Source organism: Hippocampus bargibanti, linkage group LG07, assembly GCF_051943395.1.
Source record: "Hippocampus bargibanti isolate YZ-2025 linkage group LG07, ASM5194339v1, whole genome shotgun sequence".
Taxonomy (NCBI): Eukaryota; Metazoa; Chordata; class Actinopteri; order Syngnathiformes; family Syngnathidae; genus Hippocampus; species Hippocampus bargibanti.
The window spans coordinates 5,617,235-5,638,144 of NC_142740.1; the positions used below are offsets into that span (position 1 = coordinate 5,617,235).

The following is a 20,910-nucleotide window of genomic DNA, read 5'->3' on the forward strand; positions in this document are numbered from 1 at the left end:
GCATTTAACCAATCGCATTTCAGCCATCATTTGTTACCAGGGTCAGAAATCGACCTGGACGCCTTCGCCATCAGTTCTGCAGGGCCTGGAGCATCAAATGCGTCGATCAAACTGTTGCTTCAACCAATCAGTGTTCGAGTTGGCAACCCAAGGCCTGCTCAAAGGCGCTGGCAACATGAGTTTTCGCAAACTATGATTGGCTCGTCACATGAATGGCTAGTCACTAGCCAATCATAGTATCATAAGATAAGAGCATACAGGCCAGAGCTAGCACACTATTGGTAGTGAGTTGCATAAGCAAATATATTGTTGTGTCCATTTATTAATAAGAATACATTCCATTTCTAAGCGCCTTTCAAAACTCTCAGACACTTGACAGTCACAGGATAAGAGCAGAAATGTCTTTCTGCGGGTGAGCAGCGGTAGCCAGAGGCGCCAGCGTTCACTCAACCCGAAATTAACACACACATTTGACTCAGAATTCCGACTTTTAACTCAGAATTCTGATTTTTAACTCAGAATTCCAATTTTTAACTAGAAATTCCGATTTTTAACTCATAATTCTGACTTTCAACTCATAATTCCGATTTTTAACTCAGAGCTCCGACTTTTAACAGAGTTGTGACTTTCAACTCAGTATTCTGACTTTCAACTCAAAATTCTGACTTTTCACTCAAAATTCTGACTTTTAACTCAGAATTCTGACTTTTAACTCACAATTCCAACGTTTAACTCATAATTCCGACTTTCAACTCATAATTCCGATTTTTAACTCAGAGTTCTGACTTAACTCATAATTCCGATTTTTAACTCAGAGTTCCGAATTTTGACTCAGAATTCCGACTTTAATCTCAGAACTGACTTTAATCGCAGAATTTCGATTTAACTCAGGATTCCGACTTTAACCCTACAATTCTGGATATGTACTCAGAATTCCGACTTTAATATCAGAATTCTGATTTTTAACTCAGAATTCCAACTTTTAGCTGATAATTCCGATTTAATAGCGGTTTTGTCAATCGACAAATAATAATAATAATTTATTTGATTTCTAAGTGCCTTCTAAAACTCTCAAGGTCACTTTACAGTCACATGATTTTTTTTTTCCTGTGGGTGAGCAGCGGCAGCCACACACGCCAGCGTTCACTCAACCCTGAACTTGGATTGGATTGGATTTGCCTTTAATAGTCTCGCAGTGGAGAAATTTACATTTCACAGCAGCAAAGTTATGAAAGAAGAACTTAAATAGATAGAAAGCTAGCTCGCTAATGGATAGCAAATAAATAGCTAATAGATAGCCAACGGCTAGGAGGCTGAAGGAGAACAAATTGATTTGGTTGCAGATATACTGTTCAAGCCATTTTCAAGAATAGGTGTACATCATTCAGGTTGGAAGCTCCGAAGCTAGCAAAAATATTTTACTGGAAATTGTCTCTGCACGATATGCGTGTGATACATTTGTTCATTACATTACTTTTTTTGTGACACGAAAAGAAAATCCCGTTTTGCGAAACCTCGCGAATGGGAAGACGAGTGAAGCGCCGTTGGAATTGGCCACCCCATCCCGTCAGTGTATGTCGTGTTACAAAACGAGCGCGCTCGCTCCTCTGTGTACGCCGCGTACTAAAACGAGCGCGCCCCCCCTGAACGTACAGTGTAGTGATGGGAATTCCGGCTCTTTTCAGAGAGCCGGTTCTTTTGGTTCGGCTCACTAAAATGATTCGGTGCATTTGGGTCCCAAATGGCTCCTCGGTTTATTTTTGTTGTTGTTGTTTAAATTAATTCACTACCAAAACTCATGTATACTTATGTGAAAAACGAATTACTAATGTAAAAAATACAATATGTTAAATATTTCTGTGTATATGAATTTACTTCAGAGATCCGGCTTTAAGAACCAGCTTGTTCACGAACGACACTTCACCAGTACAGTGGCGGTCTCCATCCTGCTGAGCAACCCAACCCGGGCGACGTTAGCTTGACTGCGTCCAGTTAGCTTAGCATCCGGTCCATGTGCCCCGTACCTTGAAGGAACAAAAACGCCGCTAACCATGGCCGCCAGTGCGGGCGAGTGGTGCCTCATGGAAAGCGACCCAGGGGTATTCACGGAGCTGATCAAGGGTTTCGGTGAGTCATTTCAGCCCGAGCCGCGAGTTCGACGCGGCTAGCGGCAAGCCGCCCCCGGAGCCCACCGCGCTCCAGCGACGGCCGGCCGCCCGCCCGGCTCGATATGCCGTCGCGACTTGGCAAATGGAACCGAGGCCCTCTCCGAAGCGGCGGCATGTCGCATTGTACGACGACCGTGAAGCGACAAGCTAATTTGTTAGCATTGCTAAGTGTTCAAATCTACGGCGCGTGGAATGCAAAGCAAACCCCGGTCGCCTTGTCGAATGTACCGAGCCGCAGGGATGTGAATTTTCAATAATAATTCATCACACATTTTCTCATCCCATATTAATGTGCATTTAAATACCTTTCAAATGATGTATACACTATTGTTCTATGACAAATAATGAAATAATGGATTTTTTTAATTTTCGAAATATGAGGTGATTTTCTGCCAGTATTTACACAGTTAAAACAATGAAAATCTATGACCGAGTTCTTTATTTCCGTTTAAACTATCATAACTTTTTTTTTATTTTTGGCAGATTTTAACGAGTAAGGTACCATTGGAAAGATTTTGAAATTCTAAACAAGAACTGAAAACACAAGAAAAGATTCAAAATATAAATGGCATGCAGATTTTGGTCAGAAATCCAAAATGGCTGTTGCTGAATACTATTTTTTTTTTATTGCAAGCTCTAGCAATATAGATGCTAATCCTTCTTTTTGCTTGAAACTTGGCACTTATGGAGACAAATATCTATTCTACCACTTCTATGAGCTATAAAAATACAACTTACTCACTTTTATGAACTGTAGTGTTAGTAAAAAGAGCGTCAACTTCAATCCATTTTTGAGGGAATTTTCTGCCTGTAATTACAGTTAAAACAATGAAAATCTGTGATTGAGTAAACACGGTCACTATTTCCATTATTTAAGTTATTAATTGGAATGATTTAGCGATCATTTAGTTGAATTTATATTAAATCATCTATATTCTAAAGTATTTGATGTCGAAAGCGAAATATAAGCGCCAGATTAGCAAATATCAACGATCGAATGCAGGCAGATTTTCGTGAGAAATCCAAAATGGCTGTCACTGAATGCTAGGAAAGAAAATTGCGAGCTTTAGAAATATAGATGCTAATGCTTCCTTTTGCTTGAAACTTGGCAGTTGGCAAAAATATATATTTCACCACTTCGATGAGTTATAGAAATACAATTTACTCACCTTTATAAACTGTAGTGTTAGCAAAAAGAGTGTCAACTTCATTCCATTTTTTCCCCGGTTCTCGTTGTCGTATTCAACTAACTAACTAATTAGCTATCGAGCTATCTAACATGCTGGCTACCTAGCTATTAGCTGTCTGGCTCGCTAGCTGGCTTTCTAGTTGGCTATCTAGACAGCTAACTATTGGATAGCTGGCTATTAAGCTATCTATTAGCTATGTATTAGCTAGCTGGCTAGCTTTCTATCTATTTCAGTTATTCTGGGTTGAATGAACGCTGGCGCGTGTGGCTGCCGCTGCTCACCCACAGAAAAATGTATTCCGTGACTGTCAAGTGACTTTGAGAATTTTGAATGGCGCTTATAAATGAAATGTATTATTATTATTACAGTAAAGTCTCGTTATATCGATATTCAAGGGAGTCTGAAAAAATATCGATATAACCGGGACTATCGATATATCCGATATCGATATAACGAGACTTTACTGTATTTGGAAATTTGAAGTACCAGCATGGAGGGAAACGTGTAATACGTCATCATAAACTGCATAGCTTGTAAAATCCCACCAAAAACCATGACATACTTCACAAAAAGGCAATAATATACGACTGCGAGTACAGAGTGTGCTCGCTTCACTAGACATAAACAATCGCGGTGGAATATATTATTTACATTTATTATACATAAAATAAGGTATATTTTGTGTAGTCTTAAGGCTTCGAAAATTAGAAAGTAGAAAATTATGTTATACGGGGACCTGGGAACGGATTATTCTCATTTTAATTGTTTCGTATGGGAAATTAATTTTTGGGATACACCCTTTTTGCCTTATGCACTCTCTCTGGGAACCAATTAAGTTCGTAAGCCAAGGTGTCACTATAGCGTACCTATGAGACGAGATTTTGGAATGGCTCGTCCTTTTTGTGTCGCTCTAGGCTGCAAAGGTGCACAGGTGGAAGAGATCTGGAGCATGGACCCGGAGAACTTTGACAACTTGAAGTATGGATCAGCCGGTGGCACCGATTGAGCTCCATCCTTTGCCAAACGCGTTCGTTTTTGGTTCATTTCCACATTCTTCACGCAGGCCCGTCCACGGATTGATCTTCCTGTTTAAATGGCAAGCGGGCGAAGAGCCGGCGGGATCCATCGTACAGGATTCAAGACTCGACCACATCTTCTTTGCCAAACAGGTACACCCATCCAATCAAACGTCTCTGTTCTCGACCAATTCGTTTTTTGACCAAAAATGTCGGGTTTTTAACACCTGGCTTTACAACTGAAAATGGGTTCTTGAGTGAACTGAGCGCACCTGAATGCAACACTGTTGTGCTTCCATTCGAAACAGAGGAGTCCGGTTCCTTGTACCGATGGTTAATTCTTTAATGGGATTTCACACCACCAACACCACCGTAGAACTACAAACAAGTATAAAAATATAGCTATTATTGACACACAAACATTTGGACCCCACATCAATTAAATAAAACGTATGCAATAAAATCGTACAAACCACTTTGCCCGCTTTCCGTCCAGAATGGAAGTTTTGATCTACGTTCTTTTTATCTTTTCCTTGCTAAACAGTACAGCGATAAAGCAATGTCCATTCTCGCCGTTTTCTCAGTGAAAAATGAAAGTTAAAGTAGTGCGGAAAGTAAAACCTGTACCGGAAGTGACAACAACCCAACGTAATGTCAAGAAAAATAACGCACAGCCATCTGCTGGTCAACTATGGGATAGCAGTTATAGACAAAGGTATCAACAGCATTTACAACTGGACTCCACTTCCTCATATGTCACTTCCTGGTGTCACGTCTCATTGTGACCGACACATTTGTGTTGTCGAATAAAGTTTTTATAGTCAAACCTTGGTTTTTAAACATCTCGGTTCTCGACCAATTCGCTTTTCGACACCAATTTTTTTGTGCCTGGGTTTACAACTGATAATGGGTTCTCAAGCTAACTGCGTATGCCTGAATGCACCATTGGGCTCCCCTCCACTTCCTTATACGTCACTTCCTGGTGTCGTGTCTCATTGTGACAGACACATTTGTCTTGTTGAATAAAGTTTTTGCAGTCAAACCTGGGTGTTCGAACATCTCAGTTCTCAACCAATTCAGTTTTCGATCAAAATGTTCTTTTTTTTAATACCCAAAATTAGGTTCTCGATTAAACTGAGCGCATCTGAATGCAACACCTGCGGTTCCCTATACATCACTTCCTGGTGTCGCATCTCGTGACCGACGCATTTGTGTTGTTGAATAAAGTTTTTATTAATAATCACAGTTATTGTTTAATCATGATTATTAAAAAAGCAGACATTGAATACATTGATTAGAATGTTAAATGTTTCGGTTTTTGACCAAATACATTTTCAAATAGCTTCCTGGAACGGATTATGGTGGAAAACCCAGCTTTGACTGTACAGTGATACCTCAGTTAAAAACTTAATTGGTTCCCAGAAAGTGTGTGTATTCCAAACATTTATTTCCCATAAGGAACCATTAAAATGATAATAATCCGTTCCCAGGTCCCTATAAAACATCATTTTCTACTAAATAAGCCTTACAACTACACAAAATATACCGTATTTAATGTATAATAAATGTGCTATTGTATTGTAATTAAATAATAATACTTGTTCTGTAGCCACAAAGGGACATAAGTCTTCTTATGCCGGTCCCAAGCCCGGATAAATACAGAGGGTTGTGTCAGGAAGGGCATCCGACATAAAAGCTTGGCCAAAACAAACATGCGTATCATACCTCTGAAGATGGAGGTTACTGATTCGCTGTGGCGACCCCTTGAAGGGAAAAGCCGAAAGAAAAAGAAGACATTTCATTTATAAGCGCCTTTCAAAACTCTCAATGTGACTTTAGAGTCACATGATACGTTTTTCTGTGGGTGAGCAGCGGCAGCCACACTCGCCAGCGTTCACTCAACCCGGAAGTAACTCAAATAGAATAGTAAGACAAATGGATAGAAAGCTAGCGAGCAAGCCAGTAGATAGCTAATATCTAGCCAGCTAGATAGGTATTGCACGGTAATAATAATAATACATTGAATTTCTAAGCACCTTTCAAACTGTACTGTATAATAAGGTCGTATTATTTACCTTAACGATTGGCCTATTACACCCACTCCCCCCGGTATCACCTCATATCAGCATTGCGAAAGTTGCCTAACCTGTTTTGCCTGCAAAAAGGTAAGATTTTAACCTCATAGCTTTTAAACATTCTTACTGAATAAACTACATTACTTTGTTTTTCATTTGGTAGATGCACTAATTTTTATACAGAATCTTGAGAATTATTGGTTTCGTTCGCTAACAGGTTAATTTCAAAAAAAGACTTTATCAACATCGCAGGGATAATTTCATTACAATACAATACATTACAGCACATTAATAGCACAAATAAGGTTTATTCTGTGTAGTTTTTTAGGCTTATTTCATAGAAAATGATGTTTTATGGGGACCTGGGCACGGATCGTTCTCATTTTAATGGTTTCCGAGGGGAAATTTATGTTTGGAAGACACACTTTTCGCCTTATACACTTTCTGGGAACACATTGAGTTTGTAAGCTGAGGTATCACTGTATTTCATTTGTTTTTGATAGTTCACAAATCTTCTTTATCTTTCGGCTTTTCCCTTCAGGGGTCGCCACAGCGAATCAATGTCAAAGTCAAATCAAAGTCAGCTTTATTGTCAAATATGCTAATATGCATGACATACAGCACAGATGAAATTACTGTCCTCCATCTATCCTGGTTTTGTGCATCCTCTTCTCTCACACCAGCTACCTTCATGTCCTCTTTGACCACATCCATAAACCTCCTCTTCGGTCTTCCTCTCGGTCTCCTGCCTGGCAGTTCAAGGCTCAGCATTCTTCTCCCGATATAGTCACTGTCTCTCCTCTGGACATGTCCAAACCATCTCAGTCTGACTTTCTCTCCAAAGCCTCTAATATGAGTTGTCCCTCTAATGGAGTCATTCCTGATCCTATCCAACCTGGTCACTCCCAAAGAAAACCTCAACATCTTCAGCTCTGCTCCCTCCAGCTCTGCTTCCTGTCTTTTCTTCAGTGGCACCGTCTCCAGTCCAAACATCATGGCTGGTCTCACCACGGTTTTATACACTTTTCCTTTCATCCTAGCTGAAACCCTTCTATCACACATCACACCTGACATTTTTCGACCGCCGCTCCAGCCTGCCTGGACACGCTTCTTCACCTCTTTTCCACACTCTCCATTGCTCTGGACAGTCGACCCCAAGTACTTAAAATCCTCCACCTTCTTTATCTCTTCCCCCTGTAGCATCACTCTTGCACTTGGATCCCTCTCATTCACACACATATATTCCGTCTTGCTGCGACTGATCTTCATTCCTCTCCTTTCCAGGGCATATCTCCACATCTCTAGTTTATCCGCCACCTGTTGCCCGTTCTCGCTACAGATCACAATGCCATCTTCAAACATCATGGTCCAAGGAGATTCTTGTCTAACATCGTCTGTCAGCCTGTCCATCACCATAGCAAACAAGAAGGGGCTCAGAGCTGACCCCTGGTGGAGTCCCACCTCCACCTTGAATTCCTCCGTCACACCGACAGCATACCTCACAACTGTCTTCCAGTCATGATACATGTCTTGCTCCGCTCTGACATACTTTTCCGTCACTCCAGACTTCCTCATGCAATTGAATTTGAGAGTTCACAAATGTTTATTGAAAATGGTAAAAGCCTCAACGACGAATCCAGTCTGACTTTTGCTGTGATTTCAGGTGATCAACAACGCTTGCGCCACGCAGGCCATCGTCAGCGTCCTCCTCAACTGCTCCCACCCCGACATGCTGCTCGGAGAGACGCTCACCGAGTTCAGAGAGTTTTCGCAGAGCTTTGACGCTGCCGTAGGTTCATTAGTTTTCTATCTGTTTGCATCTTATCTAAGTGGCTATCTATCTGTTGGCTATCTACTAGCTGGCTGGCTAGCTAGCTTTCTCTCTTTGTATTTAATAGTAACATTCAGTGTATTAGCTAACTAGCTATTAGCTATGGAGCTAGCTAGGTGGCTAGCTATCTAGCAAGTTATCTGTTGGCTATCTATTAGTTATCTACTTGCTGGCTAGCTAGCTTTCTATTAACTTCAGGGTTGAGTGAACGCTGGCGCGTGTGGCCAGCGCTGCTCACCCACAGAAAAACTTATCCTATGACTGTAAAGTGACCTTGAGAGTTTTGAAAGGCGCTTAGAAATCAAATGTATTATTATTATTGTCATCATTAGCTATATAGGTATCTAAGTGGCTAGTTATCTATCTGTTGGCTATCTACTAGCTGGCTAGCTATCTTTCTATCTGTGTATTTAATAGTGACCTTCATTGTATTAGCTAACTAGCTATTAGGTATGGAGCTATCTCGGTGGCTAACTATCTAGCGAGCTATCTGTTGGCTATCTATTAGCTATCTACTCGCTGGCTAGCTAGCTTTCTATCTGTGTATTTAATAGTGACATTCAGTGTATTAGCTAACTAACTATCTAGTAGCTATTAGCTATGAAAGATGCTTATAAATGATTTGCGTCTATTTTGTATTTTATTTTTGGGTTTGTTCCTCCGCAGATGAAAGGGTTGGCTCTGAGCAACTCGGAAGTCATCAGACAAGTTCACAACGGCTTTGCAAGGTAACGTCGTCGCTTACGTTTTGTCGCATTCTTTTGGGATCGATTTAAAAAAAAAAAAGATGGCCACCGCCTTGATTGGAATCGTCGTCAGCCATCTTTGTCGTGATTTTTCAGGCAGCAAATGTTTGAGTTTGACGCCAAATCATCGGCCAAGGACAAGGACGCCTTTCACTTTGTGAGCTACGTTCCCGTCAACGGTCGACTTTACGAGTTGGACGGACTTCGAGAAGGACCAATTGACCTCGGTAAGCGAACAAAAGGAAAAACAAGCAAAGTTTGGTAGCGCTATACCCCAAAGTCCTCCACCAAGTGTCTGCAGTTGGTCCCGAATGCCGCTACTAGCCTCTTGATGGCAACTCAAACAAAGAAAAATAGCCTCACTTTGACATTTTTGAGTTTTTATAATATTTGTTTTATATATTTTCAATTTTTGTAATAATAATACATTTGAATTCTAAGCGCCTTTCAAAACTCTCAAGGTCACTTTACAGTCACAGGAGAAGTTTTTCTGTGGGTGAGCAGCGGCAGCCACACGCGCCAGCGTTCACTCAACCTGGAATTAAAGCTAGCTAGCGATGAAATGGTTTCTTCAGCCGTCATCTGTACTTCTTTGAAGGTGTCGGACGTTTCGCTTCTTATCCAAGAAACTTCGTCAGCAAACTGAGCTAGCTTGCTAGCCAATAGATAGCCAGCTGGACAGCTAGCTATATAACTAATAGATAGCCAGCCACATAGCTAGCTAGCTGGCCAGTTAGCTAATAGGTAGCAAATGGATAGCTAATGGAAAGCTAATAGATAGCCAATACATAGCCAACTAGACAACTAGCTATCAACTAATAGATCGCCAGTTATAAAATTAATAATAATAATAAATTTCATTTCTAAGCGCCTTTCATAAGTCTCATGGACATTTTACAGTCACAGGAGAAGTTTTTCTGGGGGTGAGCAGCAGCAGCCACAAGCGCCAGCGTTTACTCAACCCGGAAGTAAAGATTGAAAGCTAGCTAGTAGATAGCTAATATATAGACAGCAGCTATATAAGTAATAGATAGCCAGCCATATAGCTATCTAGCCGGCCAGTTCGCTAATAGGTAGCAAATAGATAAATACGTAGCTAATAGATAGCCAGCTAGACAACTAGCTATATAACTAATAGCCAGTTTTGATGATCCTGTGATTCGTTTTGAAATCTTAAAATGGCGTCTCATCACCTGACCTCTCTGCCCCCCCCCCCCCCCTCCATGTTTTTCTACCAGGTACCTGCAACCAGGACGACTGGATCAGTGCTGTCCGTCCAGTCATCGAAAAAAGGATACAAAAGTGAGTTTCTCCACCACCTGCACGCAAAGTACTCCAAAGGTTCATATTAGTTTTTTGCCTTTCTGGTCTTAACGTACAAGTGTCAAAGGCGAGCGATCGAACTGGCGAGCTAGCGATTGAACTGGCAAGCGATCGAGCTGGCGATCGAACCAGCTAGCGATCGACCTAGCGATCGAACTAGCGAGTGAGTTAGCGATCGAACTAGTGAGCGAGCTATTGGTCGAACTAGCAAGCGAGCTAGCGTTCGAACTAGCGAGCTAGAGATCAAACTAGCGAGATAGAGATCGAACTGGCGAGCGAGCTAGTGATTGAGCTAGCGATCGACCGGGGTAGCGATGGTGCTAGTGAGCTAGCTAGATCTCTTTCTATTCAGTTAGCTGGCTAATCCCTTAGATCACAGGTGTGAAAGTCAAGGCCCGGGGCACAAATCTGGCTCGCCACATCATTTTATTCGGTCCTTGAAAGCAACTCAAACTTGTGAAATTTCATGCTAATCTACCAAGGTAGCGAGTGATTGAGCTAGTGAGCAATTGAACGAGATAGCTAGCTCTCTTTCTATTCAGCTAACTAAATAAACCTTTACATCACAGGTGTCCAAGTCAAGGCCCGAGGGCCAAATCTGGTCCGCCACGACATTTCATTCGACCCGCGAAAGCAAACCAACTTGTGAAATTCCATGCTCATCTATCGAGGTAGCCAGCGTGTGAGCTAGCTAACTCGCTTTCTATTCAGATAGATGACTAATTCCTTACATCACAGGTGTTAAAGTCAAGGTCCCGGGGGCCTAATGTGGCCCGCCACATCATTTTATTCGTCCCGCAAAAGCAAATCAAACTTGTGAAATTCCATCCTCATCTGTCGAGCTAGCGAGCGATTGAGCTAGCATGCGGGCAATTGAGCGATCGAGTGGGCAAGCTAGCGAGCGAACGAGCTAGGTAGCTTTCTTTCTTTTCAGCAAGCTGGATAATCCCTTATGACCGACACGACAATGTGGCCCGCCCGCGGCAAAAAAAAAACCTGACATTGACGCCCTTGTGTTAACGCGACTCGATTGCTTTGGTCTCAGGTACAGCGAAGGCGAAATTCGTTTCAACCTGATGGCCATCGTGTCCGATCGGAAGATGATCTATGAGAGGAAGATTGGCGAGCTTCAGATTCAGCTGACCGAGGTGAGGAAAAGATTGGGCAATTTGTGGCGCTGCCAGTCGCACACATGCAAAGTCATTGTGACAACAAAATGGCCGACATGAGAAGAAATTAGCGTCAGATGCGCATGTGGAACGGTCGCGGCTTGCAATTGAAGCGAATCGAGGCAGGACAATCTCTGTTCGCCAATGGATGCGACAGCTTCGTGTTTGCTTTCAACTTTTAGCTTGTAGCAGACGTGCACATTCCACCATGATGGCCATGATAAGAATAAGAATATAAAAAATAAATACATTAATAAGGATATGAAAAATAAGTAATATAATAATATAAATAATAGTAATAATAATGATAAGTAGTAATAATAATAATAGTAATAATACTAATAATAATAATAATAAATAACAAATTAAAATAAATAATAATAACAATATACACAATAAATAATAATACATAATAATAAATAACATAAAAATAAATAATAATAATTCCTCAGGAACCTCTTAACTGTGCACTTTACTACCCTACAGTCCAACTGATACGTTTCACGTTTTGAATGATTTCATAGAAAAATAACATGACAATAATCCATTCTTGGTTAATAACAAATCACTCCACACTTTTTCAAACAGCCACGGTGATTTCAAAAAAATATAAAAACCAATTTCTTATCAAAAGGGTGTGGATTATGTTGTATTAAATAGGCGTTTTTGTGTTTATTATGTTTGTCCAAGTCATTGTAAGTGCCTTGCACGCGGGGTCCGAGAGGACAGTAATTTAATCTGTGCTGTATGTCATGCACATATTTGTCATATTTGACAATAAAGCTGACTTAGATGATTTTGTTCAATATTCGTCGTCTGCCCTCTTACATTATCGAGATCTAACGTTGCATTTGTTTCGGTGGGTAGAAGATATCTCAAGCTTTACAGTGACCGCCGGAATCTGCCGAAAGAGATAATGTAATCGAATGTTCATTTACCTGTGGTGCATTGCCGTAGTTACATCGCACATGGCAGGTTTTTGCAATACTTGTACAGCAGGGGTGTCAAAGTCAAATGGATGGAGGGCCAAATAAAAAATGTAGCTACAAGCCGAGGGCCGGACTGATTAAATGTTCATTGAAAATGTTTTAAATGACCCATATGGTCTAGTGAACCTAATTGACCCTACTGAAAACCTCACAAATATTCTAATATGATCAGATAAATAAAGCAATATTTTCTCATGGCTCTGTCAGAAATCTTTAATTTTCAACAGACACAAAAGACAAATTCCCTTTATATAAAAATCCCCATAACATGAACATTAAATGAAAGAAACCTGTATTATTTAAGGCACCATCAGTAGACTATATTTTCTATTTTAGCAAAAATGGGCTACATTTACTTCAAAGAAGAAAAAAAAGCAATTTTCTATCATCCACTCAACTGAAATATTTTTAAAATATAATTGGATTGAAATACAATAAAATAAAGTGCAAAAATCTATTAATCAAAAACAACACTTTCTTCAAGGAGAAGTAACATGCAATGAAAACAAATATTAAACGTTAACTTTTAAACTTAAACTGAGTAAATATGTGATTGCACAGTAATGTTCACTCTGTTGAGGTTGATACTTGGTGGTGTCCCATCATTGTGCGGGGTCAGCCTCCGAGCTGAGGAAATCCTCAGAATTGAGTGTCAGCAGTAAGTCGACTTCTGTGTGACGTTTTGTTCAGGTTCACACAGGTATGCGCTGCCAAACATAGACAACGTTTGAGCAGCCTGGATGCGCAGCTGGGGCATTGTGTCGGGAAGGAAACTCCGCAGCAGCCACTGCCGCGTGTTTTGCCCTCAGTGCATCATTGCATTGGAGGTCAATCAACTCCATTTGGAGGTTTGGTGGTGAGCTTTCCACGTCAACGGCAAATGGATTACCGAGCAGTTCAAACCTGCTTTTTTGTGCTTCAAAGTCAGCAAATCGGCGTCGGAAGTCAGCGGCAAGAATACCTCGTAGAGAGCTTCTCTTTCATGGTCTGGCAGCTGGGAAAGTGGCTCAAATTTTCTTTTCGCATCCGCATCTCCCACAGAGTCAGTTTGGTTTTAAATGCCTTCCCTGTACTGTACATATCAGAGATGACTCGATCCCGAGCCTGCAGCTGCAAGTTCATTGCATTCAGATGACTCGTAATGTCACAAAGAAAAGCCATTTCGCACAGAAACCTTTCGTCTCTGAGTTGGGCTGCGTCTTTCCGTTTGGTTTCCAAGAACAGACAAATCTCCTCACGAAGCTCGAAACATCTTTGCGGCACCTTTCCCTGGCTTAGCCATCGCACCTCTGTGTGATAAGGCAAATCACTATGCTCTGTTTCCAACTCCGTCAGAAATGCCTTGAACTGGCGGTGATTTAAACCTTTGGCTCTGATAAAGTTAACTGCGCGCGTGATGATGCTCATTACCAGTTCCATTTTCAAGGCTTTACCGCACAACCATTCCTGGTGTATTATACAATGATAAGCTGTCAGCTCACCTGTCGCGTTTTCCTTTTGCATCTTTTCGCCACCAGTCCGCTCCTGTGTCCACACATCGCAGGTGCTCCGTCAGTTGTCAAACCAATGAGTTTATCCCAAGGCAGCTCCATCTCATTGACACATCTTGACACCTCTTCATACAAATCATGCCCCGTAGTTGTGCCATGCATAGGACGTAACGCCAAAAACTCCCCTGTCACGCTTAGGCTGGAGTCCACTCCGCGGATGAAAATTGACAACTGGGCAAAATGTCAGAAATGTCGGTGCTCTCATCCACAGCCAAGGAATATGCGACGAAATCCTTTGCCTTTTTCACAAGCTGCTCTTTTAGATTGATGGACAACTGGTCTACTCGCTCGGCAATTGTGTCTCTGCTCAGACTCACATTTAAAAAGAGTTGCCTTTTTTTCTGGGCAAACTTCGTCACAAACTTTAACCGTACAGTTTTTGATGAAACCCCCCTCCGTAAATGGCCGTGCTGATTTAGCGATCTCTTCTGCCAAAATAAAACTGGCCTTGACAGCGGCCAAGCCTTGTGATTTGACTTTTTTGATTTGAGGCTTCGTTTCAATTCCTCGGCTTTCTGTAGCCTTTGTTCCATGTCCATATTCTTGTTTTTGTCCGCGTGTTTAATTTCATGATGTCGTCTCAGATTATATTCTTTCATTACCGCCGCACTTTCTCCACACAGAAGACACGCAGGTTTTCCAGCTACCTCCGTGAACATATACTCCGACTCCCACCTTGTTTGAAACCCCCGGTTCTCAGTGTCCACCTTCCGTTTCGCCATTTTTGATGGGTATCTGAAAGTTAATGCTACTATTATGCTAAAGACTGCTGTTGCCAATAAATATTGAAATGAAGCGGCCTACTGCTCGGCGCGTCACCGTTGCATTGTGGGAAATGTAGCATTGGTGCGTGTAAAAGATTTGCGGGCTGCCGGCTTGCTGAGGTGTGCGGGCCGGTTCTAATAATAAATCAATATCATCCCAGGGGCCGTAAAAAAAACTTCTCGCGGGCCACATCCGGCCTTGACTCTGACATATGTGCTGTACAGTATATGTAGCATAGTCATCAAATGGTGAGTATAGTTTTTGCTTTTTGGAATGTTGCTGTGCCGATGACCATCTTGTGTTTACTGAGCGAGTTGCTTGTTCTGAAGCCACAAAGGGACATATGTCGTCTTGTGCCGGTCCCAAGCCCGGATAAATACAGAGGGTTGTGGCAGGAAGGGCATCCGACGTAAAAGCTTGGCCAAAACAAACATGCGGATCAAACCTCTCAAGATGGAGGACACTGATTTGCTGTGGCGACCCCTTGAAGGGAAAAGCCCAAAGGAAAAGAATAATAATATAAATAATAAATAAATAATAATAATAATAATAATAATAATAATAAATAATACATTTCATTTCTAAGCGCCTTTCAAAAATCTCAAGGTCATTTTACAGTCTCTGGATACATTTTTATGTGGGTGAGCAGCGCAGCCACACACGCCTGCATTCACTCAACCCGGAATAACTCAAATAGATAGAAAGTTAGCGAGCTAGCTAATAGATAAATAATAGATAGCTATCTAGCTGGATAGCTAATAGATAGCAAATAGATAGGTAGCCAGCTAGATAGCAATATAATAATAATAATGATAATAGTTGGCAAACGGTGATCCACTGGTGAAAAGGACGCTTTGATCCTCTCATTCATCGAGAACCGCTTCATGCAACAAAGCGGGTGCAGAAAGTGCTAAAGATTAAAGTTTTTCTGTCTTTTGTGTTTTGTCACATTTTTCGTTTTTAGTTTTTTTTTTTTTTTTGTGTTTGTTTACAGCAGCTCCTGTATTTTGTTTTTTTTTCTACTTCCTTTCTTCTTCCTTTCATCCCGGCTGCTGTGAAATAATAATACATGTCATTTCTCAGCGCCTTTCACAACTCTCAAGGTCACTTTACAGTCACGGGATACGTTTTTCTGTGAGTGAGCAGCGAACGCCACACCCGCCAACGTTCACTCAAACCCGGAATAACTCAAATAAATACAAAGCTTAACTAGTTAGCTAATAGCTAGCCAATAGATAGCTAGGTTGCCAGAAAGCTAATAGACAGCAAATAGATAGCTATCTGGGTAGCCAACTAGGTAGCCAGCTAGATTACTAGCTAAATAGCTAATAGGCAGCAAACAGATAGCCAGTCAGATAGCTGACAGCAAATAGATAGGAAATGCAAGCGACTTCTCAATGAACGTACAAAATGCCAATGTCCATTTCTCCACTGCCAGACTAATCAAGGTTTATCCAATCGAATCTAACACCCGCGGGGTCAAAGGTCGAAGCACCCGAATATCATCAGAACCAGTTTTGGTGTCGTTTCCATATTTTTTGTTTCAATGGAAACAAAGCGGACGCCGCTGCCGCCGATGAAAATAGCAAAATGTCCGCTGTCATTTTTTTTTCTATGGGATAGCATGGGATGCTAATTGCGGCTAACTGCGCTATACGTGTGTTTTATTTTTCCAGGATGAGCCGATGGACACGGACCAGAGCAGCACGTTTCTCAGCTCCATCCAGTCCGAAATTGCCAAGTACCACCTCCTGATCGAGGAAGAGAACCAGAAACTGAAAAGATACAAGGTCGGTCCCGCAAATGTCACCTACAGTTTATTTCTTTAATTACAATACCATGGCACAATTATACATAAAATTAGGTATATTTTGTGTCGTTTTAAGGCTTAATTCGTAGTAAATTATGCTTTATGGGGACCTGTGAATCGATTATTCACATTTTAATTATTTCTTATGGGAAATACATGTTTGGAAGACGAACTTTTCACCTTACACACACTTTCTGGGAACCAATTATGTTGGTGAGCTGAGGTATCGCTGTATTTCGTGTTTTTTTATGTGGAACGGTCGCAGCTTGCAATTGAAGCAGATTTTGACGTTGGACAGGAGATTAATAATAATAATCCATGTCATATCAGAATCATCTTTATTGCCAAGTATGTAGAACACACAAGGAATTTGTTTCCGGTAGAACACGCTGCACTAGTATCGTCGTCAAAAAAAACTGCTAAGTGGCACTATACAGTTCCATTTTGGCTACTGTTGGAGAGTTCAAAGAGTTAATGGCTTGGGGGAAGAAGCTGTTTAAATGTCTGCTGGATTTGGTGCGCATGGATCGGTAGCGCCTGCCTGAGGGGAGTAGCTGGAAAAGGTGGTGGGCAGGGTGCGGAGGGTCCAGTAGGATTTTCCGAGCCCTAGTTTGGATTATTGCAGTGTGCAAGTCCTCGAGAGTGGGTACGGCGGTGCCAATGATTTTTTCCGCCGTCCTAACTTTCCGTTGAAGTCGGATTTTGTCCATTTTTGTGACGGCCCCGAACCAAACGGTGATGGAAGAACACAGGATGGATTCGATGACAGCCGTGTAGAAATGTTGCAGCACCTCCTGTGGCAGGCCATGCTTCTTTAGCAGCCTCAGGAAGTACATTCTCTGTTGGGCCTTTTTCAGGATAGAGTTGGTGTTGACCTCCCACTTCATGTCCTGGGAGACTGTGATTCCCAGAAACTTGAAGGTCTCAACGGTTGACACAAGGCAGTTGGATAGTGTGAGGGGTAGCTGTGGTGATGGATGTTTCCTGAAGTCCACCATCATCTCAACTGTCTTGAGCGTGTTCAACTCCAGGTTGTGACGGCTGCACCAGAGCTCCAGCTGTTCCACTTGTTGTCGGTACGCAGACTCGTCGCCGTCTTTGATGAGACCGATGACCGTGGTGTCGTCTGCGAACTTTATGAATTTGACAGCTGGGTGCGTTGAGGTGCAGTCGTTCGTGTAGAGAGAGAAGAGCAATGGAGAGAGGACGCATCCCTGTGGGGCTCCAGTGCTGGTGGTTCGTGTTGTGGATGATATATTTCCCAGTCTGACCTGTTGTGTCCGTCCTGTCAGGAAGCTGAGGGTCCACTGGCAGATCGTGGGGGACACACCAAGCTGGAGAAGTTTGGGGATGAGGAGTTCTGGGATGATGGTATTGAACGCAGAGCTGTAGTCCACAAACAGGATCCTTGCGTAGGTTCCTGTGTTGTCAAGGTGGTCGAGGATGTGGTGCAGTCCGATGTTGACTGCATCCTCCACAGACCTGTTTTACCGGTAGGCAAACTGAAGAGGATCTAGCAGAGGTCCGGTGATGTTCTTTAGGTGGTTCAGCACGAGGCGTTCAAAGGACTTCATGACCACAGACGTCAGAGCGACAGGTCTATAGTCGTTCAATCCCGAGGGTGCTGGATTCTTTGGAACTGGGACGATAGTAGACTGTTTGAAGCAGGATGGGACTTCACACTGCTCCAGGGATCTGTTAAAGATTTGTGTGAAGACCGAAGCCAGCTGGTCAGCGCAGACTCTCAGGCAGGAGGGGGACACTCTGTCAGGTCCTGAAGCTTTCTTGATCTTCTGCTGCTTGAAGAGCCGTCTAACGTCCAGTTCGTGGATCTGTAGGGCAGAGGGCGGAGATACGGTAGTTTCTGGTAATGGTGGGCAGACCGGGGAAATGGGGGTGTCCTTTTCAAATCGGCAAAAGTATGTATTTAACTCATCAGCCATACCATTGTTGTACACTGCTTGGGGGGAAGATAAACGATAATTTGTTATTGCTTTCAGGCCATTCCACACCGATGCAGAGTCGTTAGCGGAGAACTGTTTGTTAAGCCTCTCCGCATAACTTTTCTTTGCGATGTTAATTTCTAAGCGCCTTTCAAAACTGTCAAGGTCACTTTACAGTCACAGGATTGGTTTTTCTGCGGGCGAGCAGCGGCGCCCACATGCGCCAGCGTTCACTCAACCCGGAAGTAACTCAAATAGATAAAAAGCTAGCTAGCTAACTAACTCATAGATAGCTAATAGATAGCCAGCTAGCTAATAGATAGCTAATAGATGGTAAGATCGATAGCTAATACTATATTAGCTATCTGCATAGATAGCTAATAGATAGCCAGCTAGCTAGATAGCTAACAGATAGCCACTAGATAGCCAGATAACAACTAGCTAATAGACATGTAATAGATAACCAGCTAGCTGGATAGATAGCTAATAGATAGCCAACCAGTTAACTAATAGATAGCCAATAGATATCCAGCTAACTAGCTAGCTAGCTAATAGATAGCTAACACCATTAAAACAACAATTAAAAAATCTCATCAACTAGATTAGTAGTAGATGGCTCTGAGAAGGTCATCATGAGCCAGACACGCTGCCGCCTTGTGGTCAGGTAGGACGCGGGCGGCTTGAGCTCCTACAAAATAAAAGAATCACAATCATCAGAATGATCTTTTATTGGCTAAGTATGTAGAACACGCTCCGGTAGAAAACGCTTCACTAGTACTTCAAGATGGCGCTGCCTTTCCAGCAGCTCCTGTGCAGCTCCTGTGTATTGTTTTTCTACTTTCGTTCCTTTCCTCTTCCTTTCACAACTTTGTTGCTGTGAAATCTAAATTTCTCCACTGCGAGACAAATAAAGTTACATCCAATAGACAGATAGATAGATAGCTAATAAATAGCTAATAGCTTCATGTTACTTCCGGTTTGAGTGAACGCTGGCGCGTGTGGCTGCCACTGCTCACCCACAGTTTTCTGTGACTTTAAAGTGACTTTGAGAATTTTGAAATATAAATTAAATGTATTATTATGATGATGATGATTATTATTATAGTAGATTTGGTAGAAAATTATGTTTTATGGGGACCTGGGTACGCATTCTTCTCATTTTAATGGTTTCTTATGGGAAATAAATGTTTGTCAGACAAACCTTTTGCCTTACACACACTTTCTGGGAACCAATTAAATTTGTGAGCTGATGTATTACTGTACTGTGACTCTAAAGTGTCCTTGAGAGCTCTGAAAGGCGCTTAAAATAAAATGTCTCATTATTATTATTACTCATAATCAAGGCCGGCTGATGATTTCAAAATAAAATGTTGGTCTTCCTGTGAGGCTATCTTGAGTCCCGTCTTTTGTTGTTTTTTTGTTCCAGGTTGAAAACATTCGACGGAAGCACAACTACCTTCCCTTCATTATGGAGTTATTGAAGACTTTGGCCGAGCACCAGCAGTTGATCCCATTGGTGGAGAAGGTGACTTTTTTTTTTTTTTTTTTTACTTTTGTTGTTCCAAAAAGTCAGATTGTTTTGGTTGACACCCGAATGAACCCGATATCCGTCATTGTGTCTTTTTTCACCAGGCAAAAGAGAAACAGGGTATCAAAAAAGCCCAGGAGGCCAAGTCGTCGTAATCGTCGCCATCAAGTATCTTCCACACCTCCATTCAGAACTTTTTTTTGTTTGTAATTTTGCCTGCGAGCCACCCAAAAATTCCCCGCAACCACCGTATTTACCTCCACGCCGTTGGATGTCCCCGTAGCATGTTTTTCTTCCTGGTGTTTGTCGGCATCCATACTTGAGGTGAAATGCTCAAAATTATTATTATTTTCATAATAAAAAATGTCAACCAGTTTGTAAACTAGCGTCATCACGTCACGGCGGTTTTTTCGCTCGCGCTCTCGAAATTACAGTGATACCTCAGTTTACCAACGCTTTAGTTTACGAACATTAAATTTGCCAGAATATAATCTTGGCATACAAACTAGTTTTCGGCGGACGAACCTAAACACACGGCGCCACGGTGGCTGGCGGACTAGTTTTCCTCACCCACTCCCTTTGAGTGCAGACGTGGTTTGTTATCGAGTGGAGTACTTTTAATAATAATAAGAATAAGACATTTGATTTTTTAAGCGCCTTTCAAAACTCTCAAGGTCACTTTACAGTCACAGGATAAGTTTTTCTGCGGGTGAGAAGCGGCAGCCACACACGCCGACGTTCACTCAACCCGGAAGTAACTTAAATAGATAGAAAGCGAGCTAGCTAGCCAATTGATAACCAAAAGAT

The 20,910-nt window shown here is 41.9% G+C and overlaps 1 protein-coding gene across 1 annotated transcript; it reads left to right on the forward strand.

Moving 5' to 3' along the window:
* Positions 1-1,902: 1,902 nt before the first annotated feature.
* On the forward strand, positions 1,903-20,490 carry uchl5 (ubiquitin carboxyl-terminal hydrolase L5). The gene is made up of 11 exons (XM_089000408.1): positions 1,903-2,127; positions 4,273-4,336; positions 4,422-4,527; positions 8,113-8,238; positions 8,947-9,008; positions 9,123-9,253; positions 10,265-10,328; positions 11,395-11,497; positions 16,499-16,612; positions 20,002-20,100; positions 20,208-20,490. Exons 1-11 carry the CDS (start codon positions 2,052-2,054, stop codon positions 20,256-20,258), a joined length of 996 nt encoding a protein of 331 aa, XP_088856534.1. The 5' UTR covers positions 1,903-2,051; the 3' UTR covers positions 20,259-20,490.
* Positions 20,491-20,910: the final 420 nt, after the last annotated feature.